Source organism: Elephas maximus, chromosome 8 (assembly GCF_024166365.1).
Source record: "Elephas maximus indicus isolate mEleMax1 chromosome 8, mEleMax1 primary haplotype, whole genome shotgun sequence".
NCBI classification, from domain to species: domain Eukaryota; kingdom Metazoa; phylum Chordata; class Mammalia; order Proboscidea; family Elephantidae; genus Elephas; species Elephas maximus.
The window spans coordinates 74,671,778-74,688,206 of NC_064826.1; the positions used below are offsets into that span (position 1 = coordinate 74,671,778).

A 16,429-nucleotide genomic window follows, 5' to 3' on the forward strand; every position below is an offset into this window, starting at 1 on the left:
TGGTTCTAGTTTTAGCTGTTTCTTAAAATGTCTGTGTAAACAATGGTAAATTACTTAACTTGTATTAAACCTCAGGTATCTTATCTGTAAAATGGAGACAGGGCAAAGGGATTTCAACCAGGTGGCCTCCAAGAGCTCTCCTGAGTCTAAAGCTTTATAATTTGATATAACATCTATTTGTTTCAATTTCCCAGTTTAAAATAGTGCTAACAACATTTGCCCCCAGATAAGTGTTACAGAGTTACAAGAAAGAAGGCCTCTTCAGTACCAGCATAAGTCCCCTAAAAAACATTTAAAAGTAAAACATTTTCTACAACAAAAGCATGACATCAAAATTTCTCCTCTCCTACTCTGTCTAACCTTTTTCTCCCTTCCACCAAGGTATGCAATTTTTCCATTTTCTCATCTAAGCAGCCTTCTTGTTTCTGAAACTTCTTTCCCTTTCCTCATTCTCAGCTCTTCCATTAAACTACCGTTTGGCCAAGAAGGCCTGTTAAACTAATTAGAATAATAACAGAACAGACCTCGAGGGCTAAAAATACCAGCCATAGCACTTAACCACTACGCCACTAGGGTTTCCAAATAATTAATAGATTATTCCTCCAACCAACATCTAGGTTAAAATTTTTAATACACCGCAAGGTGCAAAGGAACAATGCACTGCTGTTGGGACTGCAAGCACTCTTCTGGGATGATCCCGAATCCCACCAAGCAAGGTAGTAACTGTTTCTTCCTCCTCTAAGGCAACCCTATATGCAAACTAATAGAAAGTCACTTCGGCTTGCAATGTATGACACTATAATGTCATTCTTTAGCACTCTCCATGCTTATTGGACTGCTGTGATTAATCTGGACATTTCTCTTCTTCAACTCTAAAAAGGTTGATTTGTTTTAAAATATACTTATTCTGTCTGATTAGAGATATGGGACACTGCATAAGGCACTCCGAATGGAACACTCAATGCATATTTAATCCTTTCTATGTGGTCAGTTGGCCAAAGCATCAAGAAAAGACCATGTTGGATTGAGGGAAAATGAACAAACAAAAATCTCATGTACTGCTTTGTGCAGCACTACTAAGCCCAAGAAAAAGAGAAGGAAAATAACAATAAGGCATGTATCATATCAGACATTGTAGAACTCAGTATCACAATATAATAATGATTATCACATTGTGCTGTTTTATCATAATTGACCCTTAAATATTAATTTTTTCCCCTCCATGTCTTCTGATCTGAGTTTTTCTTCTCTCCTGAATAAAAATTTCTACTCTACTAACATAATATTTTGCATTTTTTATCTTAAATATTCGGCGGTTGGAATTACATTCCTGTAATTATAATTATAACTAATAGTCCTTCCATTTCCCATGTCATAATTAATGTCAAGTTCTATTAGAGCACAATCATGCTGCCTTTTCACTTATGAAGCTTCTTTTATTTTCATAACATTTATGGTATATTGAATTAAGCAATAAAGAGCTCTAAAGGCCTTCTGAAAGGACAACCTTTGGATCATAGATGCTTACTAAACTGAAACTGACTTGCAAAATAGTTTTCTGCGTTACTATTAAACCAAACAGAAGATAACTTCTATGTGCTATTTGTTCAACCTCAACAGGTGAAAAAAGAAATCAATGATTCAGTGATAAATATGCTAGATTTCCTAAGAGGTTATTTAACATGCTCTCAGCAAAAAAAAAAAAAAAATTTTCAGCAAGGATGAGAGAATGGATGACAACAGAACAAAATCTATAGAAATCATACTTGTTGACTGCAATGTATGACATATACAGATGTGTCAACTTAATTGCAGCAATTCTGTGGGCAGTAAAATACATTTTGATACCCACAGATTAATTTTTCATAGACCCTGATTACAGTGTTACTACATTGCTTTTAAACTGCTTCCAGAAGACACAACTTTGCTATTGAACTATTTAAGTAAAACAGAACCATATATTATCAGCAGTAGTGAAATTAGAATTCAGAGGTAGTGTACAACTTGAACAATTTGAAATACAATTTAGAGAGAGAAAAGTGACAAAATTAACAGCTTCTTTAATATTAAAAAAGGAGCCCTGCTGGCACAGTGGTTAAACGCTCAGTTGCTAACTGAAGAGTCAGTGGTTCAAATCCACCAACTGTTCCTTGGGAGAAAGACGTGGCAGTCTGCTTCCATAAAGATTACAGCCTTAGAAATCCTATGGAGCAGTTCTACTCTGTCCCATAGGGTCACTGTGAGATGGAATAGACTCGACGGCAACAGTTTTTTGTTTTGTTTTTAATATTTGAAAGGATGTTACAAGTCATTTGCCAGACATCATGAAACAGATGCCCCATATGCTTTTAAAATAAGATACAGGACTGTATTTTTGATGATTACAAGTGACTAAATCTACGCTTCAGAGGGTCAGATAGTGACTGAATCTGTGTCTCTATGTATGTGAGATCCACAAATAATGTGATTAAATCTTACGGCACCAGCTCCTGTTCATTGCCCTCATTGAAATCTTTCAATATCTTTCCCATGTGGTTCATATGTCCTCATGAAAAGTTACACATTCTCAATATCATGTTACATATAACTTTATATGTATGTAATATAAATATGAGGAGAAAATACATATGGAGCAAACCACAGAATTAAGAAAACAGTTTCAATGTTACTCTTTGGGAGATTTACATATAGAAACATGTCTAGAACACATGAAGGAACTTCTAAACTGTTATGTTACATAAGTCTTTTTTAATCAGTTATTTGTACTGTTTTTTTATGATTTCTGTATAAAGTTTCTTGAGATTATGATGAATCAAAAAAAAAAACAAAAAACTGTAGCAGCATTAAAATGTGCTTTGAGGAATGAGGATAATATCAGTTAACCAGGATTTGCAACTTGCAGAGAGAAATTCATTCCATTTGTAATAAAGCCAATTGTATTGTTGGGTTCTTAATTTATGGAAATATACTGTAATTTATTTATAAAGTATTCTAAACTGATACCAGTATGGGATATTTCAGGTCAGTCCCCAAATTTAAAGGACCTGGAGCAAAAATTCAAACAAAGGCTCTCTTACCACATGATTGAATTTTTAAGATTATAAATCAGCTAAATAAACTGTTAAAGAAAATATATTCTCTCTTGCATCCTTAAAAATACACCATCAAAATAACCTAGAAAGCCAAGTCAAATTTAGAATTTGGAGACATTTCTAAGATTAGTGCTGGAATAGGATGGTATAGAGTGATCCAGCCCCCAGTCCTCAGCCCCCAGATCACCCCTTTTCTTACCCCTCAACCCAACATTGTACTTTACTGTAGAGGTCTCACACACAAGCACATGAGTGGGCACCTCCGCACATCCAAACTCTGTTCTCACCCCCCTCCCTGACAAATAACTGCCCCTTGGCCACTCCCTTGGACCTAGAAGCCAATACACCAGCAGTGTACTCTGCTCTCAGGAAAATGGACTTGGGATGGACTTGCTCAGGCCCTGGAAGTGGACTCAGGTCCAGCGGACAGAGAATCTTTGGGTCCTGGGTAGCTTCTGTGCTTCCCAGAAGTGGAAGCATGGACTATGAATAGGTAATTCCCCTTAGCTCATAGGATTTCTTGCCCAGTGAGGAGGGGTATAACCAAAAGATGTCCAGAGGGATTCTTTCTAAATTTCAGGGCTCAAGGTAAAGAACCCCCTCTTGCTAAGCTTCAAGGGCAGTTCATAATAAAGCAAGTAATTTTATGCATGTTGGAAACTCAAGAACTGGAGACAGTTTTCTTTCCTCAAGTGATAGCAAAACTCAGCAGAGTCACTAATGGGGAAGCAATAGTTCCTTCATAAAGAATATCCATAACTTTGCATCCTGACAAAATTACTTGCTCTCAAAAATTTCCAGGACCACAACCATCAATTCACCACACAATTATAATAACGTTAATAAAAATGCTATTTGAAGGATATGTGCTGCCTTCTTATAAACGTTAGTTTTTATTTCATACATCTTAAAAATACTTGAGATGTGTAAAAGCAGATATCCTGATTTCCCAGTTTAAAACAGGAGAAAGTCAGTATACATGGGCTAAGCAGTTCTTCTGAGACCTCAAGGTCTCAACCCAAATATTGGCAAAGTTGGTGGTAACAACTGGAATAGAATTCAAGCCCTCCTGACTTTCAGTGAACCCCCTTCCCTACCTTGAGACACCATTTTGTGGAATCTTTCTGGCTCAGTGAGACCAAAGCTAAGCTCTATAGATAAAAACTCTATAAGCAAACCATAAATCTGTATTTTGTTATTCCTCTCCTAATATATAGGCATCTCTACTTTTAGGTCTTTGGAATCCTTACCACCCATAAAGAAAAAGAAAAAAAAAAAACAAGAACAAAAAATAAAGATATAAGCAATAATTTACCCAGCTAGAGGAATACTTTTTTCTGTAAACATAGTTATTAAACAGCAGTGCAGGAGCAAAATAAAAATAACCACAGAACCAAGAAAAGACTTAAAATTTACATTCTTAGGCTGACAGCATGCATAATTTTGCAAACTGTGCTTTTCTTCAGACTGATTTTTATTTCTAGACATTATTTAAACCACCAGCTCATGTCAAAGTGGTTTGATAGTTCAACACATCACATGATAGTGAAAAATTCAAATAAAAGATAAAATCATAAAGATCCAACAAAAGATGGTCAGGAACCACCCAGGATGACGCCAACACTAACCAAAGTAATTAAGGGAGGTGAAAAGAAGATTTAGATGTCATTCCAGCAAAGCATGGACCTACCTGAATCATACGCAAAATCTCTGGGTTCCTGTTTAATCATCAGAGGAGCGGGGAAGCTTTGGCTGGCCGCACTGCCAACCATGGGGTTGTGTTCATACACTGGGTCATGGTACTCCTGCTTAAAGCCTTGAGGTGGGAAGGGGATGTTTGGCTCAGACATCTGGCGTTGGTACATAGGACGTCCTTCCCTTGGCATTGTCGGCAAAGGGGGAAAGGAATTACAGGGTTCAGAAAGCTGGCGGCGAAATCTGGAAAATAAGAGAGTGTGTTTCAGATAAGATGGTAACAAGAACTATTCTTTAATATCCTGGTATGGATTTAACTGCTTAATTAATGAACATGACACCAGCTGACCCAAAATGTAAATCTTTAACAAAGGCTAGATTTCTTTTCCTGGTTCAGAAGCACTGCACTTTTTAATCATAATGTCCCTTGTAGTAGTCCATCACAATAAGTTAAAGATATACTCGTGTAAAGATAGGGTACACTCTTTTGGGGAAGTATATACCCTAATTGCTAAAATGCCCAATTTTAAATAAATTGGATTGTTTATATAATATCCACATTAAAAGTGTCTTAATTATTGTCATATAATAAAAACCAGGGAAAACAGAAAGGATTTGGTCTCAAATTCTATCTTTTAATTCTCTTAACCAAACTAAGCAATAAACAATAAAACAACCAAACAAAAACCTACTTATTGGTTTCCCTTCAGTTACCATCAGTTACTGAGGGATCAAGAGAGGGATCCTTGACTCTTCTGAAATGGACAGGACTCTAATTCCTCAATACTGTCCTAATTAACACTACCTTCTAGTGAGAAATAAAACTGGATATTATAGTGGCTGAAATAGAAGGTGGCTTTAAAAAGACCACTTCTTTACCTTTAAACAGCAACAAAACATACTGGCTTCCAGTAGCATCAAACAAAAGAGCAGCTTGATAAAAATAAGCATAAAATATACAACAGACTCCCAAAGATGAAAATAACATTTACACATTGCATAGATTTGGGGCAAGTCATGTTGTTAGGTCATGAAGTTCTGAGGCCTTGGCAGAAGCCTGAGAGTGAGTCTCCTTGCTTTGTTCTTGGTTAAACTGTTTAACAACTAGCTAATCACATAATCGTTCTGTGTTTCTCATCCGTAATATCATTGACCCACCACAAAGATGTGGATTAATTAAAGATTTAAAAGTGCTCTAAAAATGCCCCAGGAGTGCTTAAAAATAACCTATCCAACATTTCTATAAGCAAACATAGGCCTTTGAACCACCACCTCCCGCCCACTAAAATCATTGCTTAGACTTTAGTTTGGAAATTTTGTAATGGTAAATGAAAATAAGGTAAAAACTAAAAGAGTGGCAAAGCAATTGTTTCAGGATTTCTAAGAACGTTCCATCCTGTGATTTAATTCTACACTCACTGGCTGCCATGTAAAGCGCTGAAATTCCACCTACACCTGCAGAAATAAACTTAAAAACTTGGATGCTGCAAAACAGTGAGGCTGACTGGCACTGCATTCATTTCCCTTCTCTTGCTTATTTCATTAGCCAAAAAAAGAAACAGAAATTATCATTAAGAACTGTCAAGGAGTGAATCAGAAAATTGTAACTTGAAGTTAAAATAAGAAACCAGCTCACTTGTGAAGCCTTAAAAGGAAGTTAATAATACTTGCACTGAAAGCTTTGTAAGGAATCAAGCCATTTGTTTTTACAACTCGACCTGATTCCAGTTGGTACTTGCTGGGGACCATTTATAAACCAAACACACATGCTTCATAGGAAGCTGCATGTTTTTGATGCAATTTTCATGAACCCCTGGCCTATGGTAAAGAGAAAATGATTCATGAAGCTTCTGCAAGAGAGATAATGGTATTGAGAGCTGATGAGAGATTAAGGGTGTAAGTGGTGAGAAACAGTGAGAAAAAGAGACAGGGTTCCTGCATAGTGGGTTTAGGAAAAGGTGCCAAAGGGCTGACCTAAGGAGGAGAGTGAGCCTGAGGAAAGGAAGCAGGGTGCAGGCCAGTTGGCTACAAAGCATTCCCAGATTAGGTGGGGTGCCTGAGTTGGAGGTGGCTATTTGGGAAAGGATTTGTTCCCAGACCAAATTTGCCATTTATAACTGAGGTACTGTCATTTGTTGGCCAGGGCCCTCCAAGAAATCCTCCTCAGAAACATAAGGCTTCAGAGATTTTCCTAGCATTGGCCAGCTGGTACTGTCCTCAAAACTCAGCTGGGGGCAGTGGGAAAAGACCCTGAGCTTCCCTCTTGAAGTTCCGGACCGGCTGTTCTCAGTCTCAAATATTCGACTTCAAGTAGAGAAATTAAAATGGATTTGGCTAAAGCATCTCAAGTTAGGTTACCTAAAAGCAGGCACACTGCTTGTTCGGTAGGCACTCTCCTTCTACACAGAAAGCAAACTACGCAGTCTACAATTCTGGCATTCCTTTGAAGTGTGAGAGACTTGGTTATCGAGAACTCTGGGAAGTTGCCAGAAGTTGGCAAAATAAAATTTGTTTTTTTTTGTTGTTGTTCATATTCTCCCCCCCTCCCCTTTTAGTCCTGCACAATGTGCTTCTGTTTAAAGGGCCCACCCTGCAATAAGAATTCTTTCATCTGTATTTACAAAACTGTTTACACAGATGCGCAGCATACCATTACACTCTGACAAGGTCTCAACTCTACAGGGTGAGAAGGGAAAGAGAATGGTAAGCATTTAATAACTAAAGCACCAGAGGAGTTAGTGATGGAAACAAAGTCAGAAAAGATATGACTTAGTTTCATGTTGGAAAGAATGCTTTTATCTTATGCCTTCATACCAAAAAAAGTCACTGACTTGGAGAGTAAGTCCCATCAAATAATCTATAAAAACTATGTTTGAGTGTTCCCAAATTTTCAGAAAGGCGCCAGTGGCATATCTTCTGCTTTCCTGTGCTGACCTAAAGGATTCCTTTGGCTAAGTTATTTTTACAGTGGTGTTTTAGTCAGAGCTGGTTTGCATTGGTTTTTGAGAGTAGATTGTTAAATTTTCAGAAATTTTTTGAGCCGACTGTTAACACAGCCATTATTAAAAATTAAATTACAAAGATTTACAGTTAAATAAAGTACATTAAAAACAAAGGCATTAAAAACTCAAAATTTACCAGACTTAACGGTCTGACTGAGACTAGAAGGACCCCAGAGATCATGGTCCCCAGACCTTCTGCTAGCCCAAGACAGGAACCATCCCCAAAACCAACTCTTCAGACAGGGATTGGACCAGACAATGGGAAAGAAAATGATACTGGCGAAGAGTGAGCTTCTTGGATCAAGTAGACACATAAGACTATGTTGGCATCTCCTGTCTGGAGGGGAGATGGGAGGGCGGAGGGGTCCAGAAGCTGGCTGAATGGACATGAAAAGAGAGAGTGGAGGGAAGGAGTGTGCTGTCTCATTAGGGGGAAAGCAATTAGGAGTAAACAACAAAGTGTTTATAAATTTTGTTTGAGAGACTGACTTGATTTGTAAACTTTCACTTAAAGCACAAAATTAAAAAAAAAAAAAACTCAAAATTTATCACTGTAAAATAACTATTTTACTACATTTTGCTATTATGTTCTTGAAGTTATTTATGTCCATTATACTTTTACAGAGGAAATACTACATAGCAGTGTGCTGTCGCACATCTCTTTCCAACATCACAATCAACAGCATCACACTGATGGCTTGTACTTGACCACAGGGGCAGCTTCTACATCACAGTCTTGGCAAATGCTACAAACCAGAGAGCCTGTTGTTAGATAATTACCAGCTCAATACTACTTATATGTAAGTACCTGGTAGAGGAGAGAAGGAGGGAGACTGTACATGACCAACCTGAGCATTAAATAGTATATTAAAGCAATGTCTAAGAATTTCTAAAGGTCCTTTAATATTTTGTTTAAATATAAATTTCTTTGTCTCTAGGAATCAAGAATTACCAATCTCAGCATCCCCCCTAACTCCCCACTCTAGTTCTTGTCTTGGTCCTTTAAGTGACACTAACTGAGACTCAAACATTTAACTTTATATTCTCAGTATCTAGTTCACACATCTATGGGCATTTAATATTCATCGCTTGCAAAAGATGGTAAATATTTTAATCAAATACATTCTATTCTGCAAAATTATATATAGCTAAACCATTCAATCTCAAGTAAAGAACCTAATTCCATAAGCCACCTACTAAAATTAGTCTCCTAACTTTATAGAACAAGTACACACATATGCTCATAAAAATGGTATGATCTTATTTAAAGTTTAAGTGAAGAAATTTAATTCAAGCAAAGTGAAAGGGAAATGTTCAAATGTCAGTATATAGATTAATTTTCCACTTCAGCAACAAATTTAAATGTTTACAAAAGGAATGTTTATAAATGACCTTCTCCGCAAATTATTTATAACTACAGATAGAGCAAGCTCTTACTAAATATATTTTGCATAGATGTGCAAAATTGGTATATTCACCTTAAATCTACTGTGAGGTCTTCAGAAGTGGTAATAGGAATTTCTTCCAAGAGTGCTAAAAGCAATTTTAAAAAACGGCATCTGCAGTTTACCTGTGGTCCATGGGGTAGCTGCTATCTTGTATGGACTGCGATGGAGTGAGGTGAGCTGGGAAGGCCCGGTCAGGTTTAGGAGTGTGAGTTGAGTTTGGAGATGCATGATGCAGTGGGGACACTGGAGTGCTGGATGGTGTTGGGGGATTGGAGGGCCTCATTCCCACTTGTGGCTTCTGATCATAGGCACTGCCCAAGGAACGAAAGAAAATAGAACATTTATTTCTCTGGAACCATTTTAAAAAACTAAAAATTTTTATTTCCAATTCAAGGAGAAAAGAAGATACTTTTAGCTTAAGTCATAAGGAAATTTGAATATATGTTTTTCTTCTTAATTCTAGAGCATGTAAACTTCAAAATCACCACACCCTTAAACAAAAATAGCATAGTTCATATGTAACCTGGTAACAATATGAATAAAGCTTTGGATTTTTTTTTTTTTTTTTTACTATGTATACAAACAAATTGGCATAGGGAAAGCACTGTCAGCGAAAGCAGTGGTACTACTTCCACCTACCCCTGACATACCTCCTTAACAAGTTCGACAGAGCTTTCCTAGATCTTTAAATATTCCTGGCATTATAATTCTTCTATATGATGTAAGATTTTAGACCAAGAACTAACATCCATTTAATAAAATGTAGCCCATACCTGGCTTGCCTTTATTTGTGGCAGAACTCTATGAAGCAATGGTTTTGACTCATTTTCATTTTATTTATCTATTAAAGGATGCTTAGCATTAACTTCCTCATGTGAAATAATGAGGATTAATGAGGCAAATTAAAATATATCTGATAAATTTGAATCTTCTCAGGCTACAAAAAATGTTAAGAATAAAATCTTATCATAGCCTAGCTCTTAAATATTCATCATTACAAAAGAATAAAACAGGTAAGCTTGTTTTTATATATATTATTAATTTAAATAACTTTCCTCTGTGTAGCTTTCGAGAATAATATAACTAACTTTTATAAATCTATAAAGGATTTTACTAGAAACAAATTTTAGTTAAATTTCTAAGCAAAAAGAAAATTTCTAGGTTAAAATATACATTCTTTTAAAGTAAAAGGCATTCATCAATACACATATTTTCCTTCAAAAAAGGGATATTTATTTTTTAATTGACATAAAAGAATTTATTCTCTTGCATCATGATCAAAAGTGCAAAACCACTTCATAGAAATGAAGGAGTATGTGCTGCAGAAGTCTACAGTAGCTGTAAAACAAAGTCAGCATGCTTGGTTCTACCTAAGCTCTTTACCATTATTTCTAAATTAAGCCCACTTCTTTTAAAAATGTTTCACCTATTTCACTCCCAATGAAAAAAGAAGAAAGCAGGATATACTTTCTGCCCTAGCATAATTTTTTCCCCATGAATTGTTGTATTAAATTATATTGTTTGCCTAGTGATGACAGTATCAGAATTTATTTGCATACATCATATATCACTGTGGGAATTATGATCCTAAGAAGAGACTCAAAACATCCAAGTAATTCCTCTACTGGTAATATTTTACGGATGCCAAATACATAATATAAAACAGTGATTTCACAGTCACACTTATGAGCAACACTGATATGCAAGGACAATTCCATCTCTAAGCGGTTCATTGATTAAAAATAATGCTGTGTATACATAGTGTTTTTAAGGAGAAAATACAAAAATAAAACTGAACTATAAAATAACTCAGATTAACCAATATTATCTCAGTATGCTTTAATAGTTAGCTTCTGGAAAAGATCTTTTTTTTTTTTTTATAAAAGCTTTGCAATTTCAACTGAGCTGGCTCATAATTTCAGGCCCTGGTGAACCTCCTAGAAAAACAGATATAAAAGAGAAGTTTGCAAGAACAAATAGTAATAGAATATCCGAGTATTGGTCAGCTGCCATGAGACTGCAAAAACCTATGCTGCTTGAAGTCTCTAGCCTTGGATATAAAGAGTGTACATAGTAAACTTACAAAGAGTGGAAGACCTCTTTGGATAATAATGTATTCTGAACAGAATTGGTATGTCTTATAAAGCAGTGCAAATATTTATAATAATTTTTATAAGATTCTAAAATGCCTCCTTTTAAGAACTAAGTTTCTGCAGTGGTTGAGAGTAATAATATTCACTACACAGTGCCAAGTTTTTCCTTATGCAATTAGAGGCCAATACGAAAAGTAACAGAATGCAATTTACTGTGAAGAGTTTTTAATGAACATATATGTTATCAAATTTTCTAACAAATGAACAATGTACTTTCACTGCTCCACCCTTTATTATCATCAGAGGGAACAACTGGCTTTTTAATAGATAATAGCCTCTGCTAGGCCTTATAAAATTCTAGTTTTATTGCAATTGTCCATGAATGCATCTTATAGATCATCTGTAAAGCCTGTCAGGTAACTAATGTACTGCTGAGACCTGCCAAATGTTTCATTTTTCTACAAACTCTCTATCTAAAGTGCGTAATGCATTCATTCTAATGTGAACTTCTGAAAGCTAATGCCAAATAAGACCGTCTTTTCAAACCTAAGATGCATCACTACAGTAGAAAAACGACTAACGATTTGGATAAAAATTATTGCTTTAAAATGACTCTAAAAGTGTGTGATCAAATGGTAAATGATTCTTCAGAGTTCTGCTAAATGCATTACCCAATTAGCCTCTTATATGCTGAAGTCGTAACTCATAAATTAGGACTTGAGATTTTATATTATCTTGAACTTTTGTTTCAATAAGAACCACCATTCTATATGCATACACCTTGTTGCTTTACCTGACATTGTACAGGCACTTTTCTCCATAGCTGAATTTAAAGGGCTGCTCTTGACTGCAGGCAGAGCCAAGTTCTGAACATGGACTGTGGGGTTCTTTCTTGATTTTCAGTGGTAGGCCATGAAAAGCCACTAGAAAACAAACCGAAAATAGCCTCATAAGTTATATGCAGTTAGAAATTAAGTGTATGTGATTAAGAGCTCGGCTGCTAACCAAAAGTTCGGCAGTTCAAATCCACCAGCTGCTCCTTGAAAATGCTATCGGGCTATTCTACTCTGTTCTGTAGGATTGGTATGAGTCAGAACCGACTTGATAGCACGTAACAACAACAACAACGACAGCTCTTGTTTAAAAAGCCACTAGCATATTTAATATTGACTTACACATATAAGAAAAACCACATTTATTGTATTTCAGTGGAAGAAAATAAACTGGAAAACCTACGTATACTCCTTTTCTGCTTTTATTGTATAACAAAATGCATGTTTGAATTCTTTCTCATTACTTAAAGTAAAACCAATAATTTATGAAATGTTTAGCTAACATTATCAATGCTAGGCCCTCAATTTTCAGAAAGTAAATTCTGAAAACATTTCAGAAAGATTTCCAATGACTAAAAACATAACTGATTGTTCAAGAATTAGCTATAGCCTTCAATATAATTTTTGCCATTATTGAAAGGAAAATATCACAAAGGCACCAATGGTAATGGTTTAATGGAATGACAAATGGAGTGTGAGGTAAACAAAAATAGGTTACAAATCCAGTAGTAACTGAAAATACTTTGGTCAAAAACTCAACATCTTTGAGCATAATGCTCATCTGTAGGGGTAAGTGTACCTGCCCATTACCAGAACTGTACAGATGAAATATGTGAAATTTATTTATAACCTGTTATCTATCATAAAATGATTATTTTATATGAAATGACCTTGTCTTCTGTCTCATATGATTTAATGTACGATTGTGTTTATATTAATTTATTCAATGCTTAGTATAATACAAAGGTTATAATTTTTTTTTTTTTTTTGTACCAGAAAACATGAAGAATAGAAAAAATATGTATACCTTCTGGGCAAACCATAGCTTTAAAATTAATAAATAAAATAACATCCTATATGCATTTTATTATTTTATATGAAACTGACAAAAAACCACACACATCCATCAGAATAATTCAAGTTTTAGTATAAATAGAAAATTGATAAAAATAAAAAAAGATAATGGGAAAATAGGTGTAAGAGTAGGTTTTTTTATATACAATATGTACAAGTCTGACTAATCAAAGAATGAACTAAGGAAAAACATAAGTTTTGGATATTCTAACACCTGTAAACACTGGAATTAAAACACAAAATGTCTGTGTTCTATAAAGGAATATATGACAAAAGAAACTTAGTGGTTTATGATGCTATTTACTCTTGATCATAATATTACAGCATTATAATCTTATATTAGCTTATATACTATATATAATTTTCAATATAAAAATTTGGTACAAAGAGCTACCAAGCATTAGGAAAATTTTTATTTATTTGTGTAAGTACAAAATTGTAATAGAAATGTTCAGTGGTATTCAAAAACCATCTGAAACATTCTAGAAAACAAATTTGAGAAAGAAATAAACAAACTTCACTTAAATTTGATGTTTTTAAGAAAAACTTAGGCAGCTGGGTGGTGCAAACAGTTAAGCACTCAGCTACTAGCCAAAAAGTTGGCAGTTTGAACTCACCCAGGGGCACTTTGGAAGACAGGCCAGGCAGTCTGCTTCCAAAAGGTCACAGCCTTGAAAATCCTATGGAGCAGTTTTACTCTACACATGGGGTCACCATGAGTCAGAATCAACTACACAACAACTAACAATACCATGTAGGAAAAGCTTAATAATAATAATAAAGTAATCACACTGGGTGGTCTATTTGAAATGTTATCACAATATAATATGTGTGTGTGTGTATGTGCACACATGCTTACTATGATTATCCAAAATAGGGTGAAAAGGAATAGGAACAAGAGAGGAAGAAAATTACATGTGTATATATATATATCCATAAGTCAGGGGTACTCATATACATTTACCAAGTTAGAAAGCAATAATTTATTAACCATTTAGATACAGAGGATTAAGAACCTTAAGAATCTATTATAAACCTTTAGCTAGACTGACAAGAGAAGGAAGAGAAAAGATGCAAATAACCAAAATAAAAAATGAAAGCAGGGACATTACAACTGACCCAATAGAAATAAGGAGGATTATGACAGAATATTATGAACAACTAGATGGCAACAAACTGGATAACCTAGGTGAAATGGACAAATTCTCAGAAGCATACAACCTACACAAACTGACTCGAGAGGAAATAAAGTCTCAATAGACCTATAAAAAATGAAGAGATAAAATCAGTGGTCAAAACCTCCAAAAAAGAAAGTACTGGACCAGATGGCCTCACTGGAGAATTCTACAAATATTTAGAGAAGAATTGACACTAGTACTGTTTAAAATCTTCCAAAAGATAGTGAAGGAAGGAATGCTCCCTAATTCATTACATAAAGCAAACATAAGCTTGATACCAAAACCAAAGACACCACAAGAAAAGAAAACTACAGGTCAATATCTCTTAAGATGCAAAAATCCTCAACAAAAATACTAGTGAACAGAATCCAATAGCAAATTAAAATATTCACACACCATGACCAAGTGGGATTTATTCCAGGAATGAGGGAATGGTTCAATGTTAGAAAAACAATGTAATACAAAACATCAATAAAACAGAGGAAAACAACCACGTGATCATCTCTATGAACGTAGAAAAAGCATTTGATAAAATCCAGCACCTTTCATGATGAAGACCCTAAAGAAGTTTGGAATTGAAGGGAAATTCCTCCACATGATTCAGGGTGTATATGAAAAGCCAACAGCCAACATTATGCTTAATAGAGGGACTGACAGCTTTTTCCTTGAAATCAGAAACAAGACAAGGGTGCCTGCTCTCACTGTTTCTATTCAACATTGTATTAGAAATCCTAGCAAGAGAAATAAGACAAGAAAAAGAAATAAAAGGTATCCAGATTGGAAAAGAAAAAGTAAAATTATCTCTATTCACAGATGATACGATCCAATATATAGAAAATTCCAAAGTGTCCACAAAAACACTCTAGAGATAATAGAGGAATTTAGCAAAGTTGCAGGGTACAAAGTCAACAAACAAAAATCAGTTGGGTTTCTATACACCAGCAGTGAGAAATCTGAAAGGGAAATTAGGAAATAACTCCATTTATAATAGTATCTAAGAGAATAAAATACCTAAAAATAAATATAAGCAGGGATGTGAAGGACTTATATAATGAAAACTATAAAACACTGCTGAAACAGATTAAGAAGGACATAAGTGTGTGGAAAGATGTTCCATGTTCATGGATTGGAAGACAATATTGTTAAAACGTCAGTATCACCCAAAGCAATCCATAGATTTAACACCATCCCTATCAAAATTCCAACAGTCTTCTTTACAGAAATAGAAAAACCAACCCTTGACTTTATATGGAATGGCAAGAAGCCCTGAATAGCTAAAGCAATGCTGAAAGAGAAGAATAAAATAGGGGAACCCACACTTCCTGATTTTAAAACATATTAAACAGCTACAGTAATCAAAACAGCCTGGTGCTGGTATAACAATAGAAACATAGACCAATGGAATAGAATCGAGAGTCCAGAAGTAAACCTATACATCAATGGTCAACTGATTTTTGACAAGGGTGCTAAGTCCATTTGATGGGAAAAGAAGAGTCACTTCAATAAATGATGCTAGGAAAACTGGATTTCCACGTGTAGAAAATGAAACAGGATCCGTGCCTCACACCATACATGAAAACAAATTCAAAATTGATTAAAGACCTAAATGTGCAAACTAAAACCATAAAATTCTTACAAGAAAATGCAGGGACAATACCATTGAGCCTAGGTTTTAACAATGGATTATCTAATAGCAAAAATACAAACAGCAAAAGACAAAAAAAATAAATGGGACCTCATAAAAACTAAAAACTTTTGTTCATCAAAAGGACTTTACCAAAAAGTGAAAAGACAAGCTGACTGGGAGAATGTCTTCAGAAACCATACATCCAACAAGAATCCCATAACCAAAATATATATAAAACTTTGACAACTTAACAACAAAAAGACAAGTAACGCAATCATAAAATGGGCTGAGGACTTGAATGTACATTTCACTAAAGAAGACACTTCAAACTGCCACCAAACAATGAAAAGATGCTCAGCATCATTAGCCATCAAAGAGATGCAGACC

At 35.1% G+C, this 16,429-nt stretch overlaps 1 protein-coding gene across 10 annotated transcripts in view; it reads right to left on the minus strand.

Moving 5' to 3' along the window:
• The window catches only part of ETV1 (ETS variant transcription factor 1), a 103,973-nt gene that overhangs the window by 32,353 nt on the left and 55,191 nt on the right, over window positions 1-16,429 (minus strand). For all 10 annotated transcript variants that reach the window (XM_049893719.1, XM_049893714.1, XM_049893716.1 and 7 more), the window contains 3 exons: window positions 12,124-12,253; window positions 9,360-9,548; window positions 4,783-5,030 (listed from right to left, as the gene is read on the minus strand). In XM_049893719.1, coding sequence (XP_049749676.1) covers window positions 4,783-5,030; window positions 9,360-9,548; window positions 12,124-12,253 — 567 coding nt within the window. The remainder of the gene's footprint in view (window positions 1-4,782; window positions 5,031-9,359; window positions 9,549-12,123; window positions 12,254-16,429) is intronic.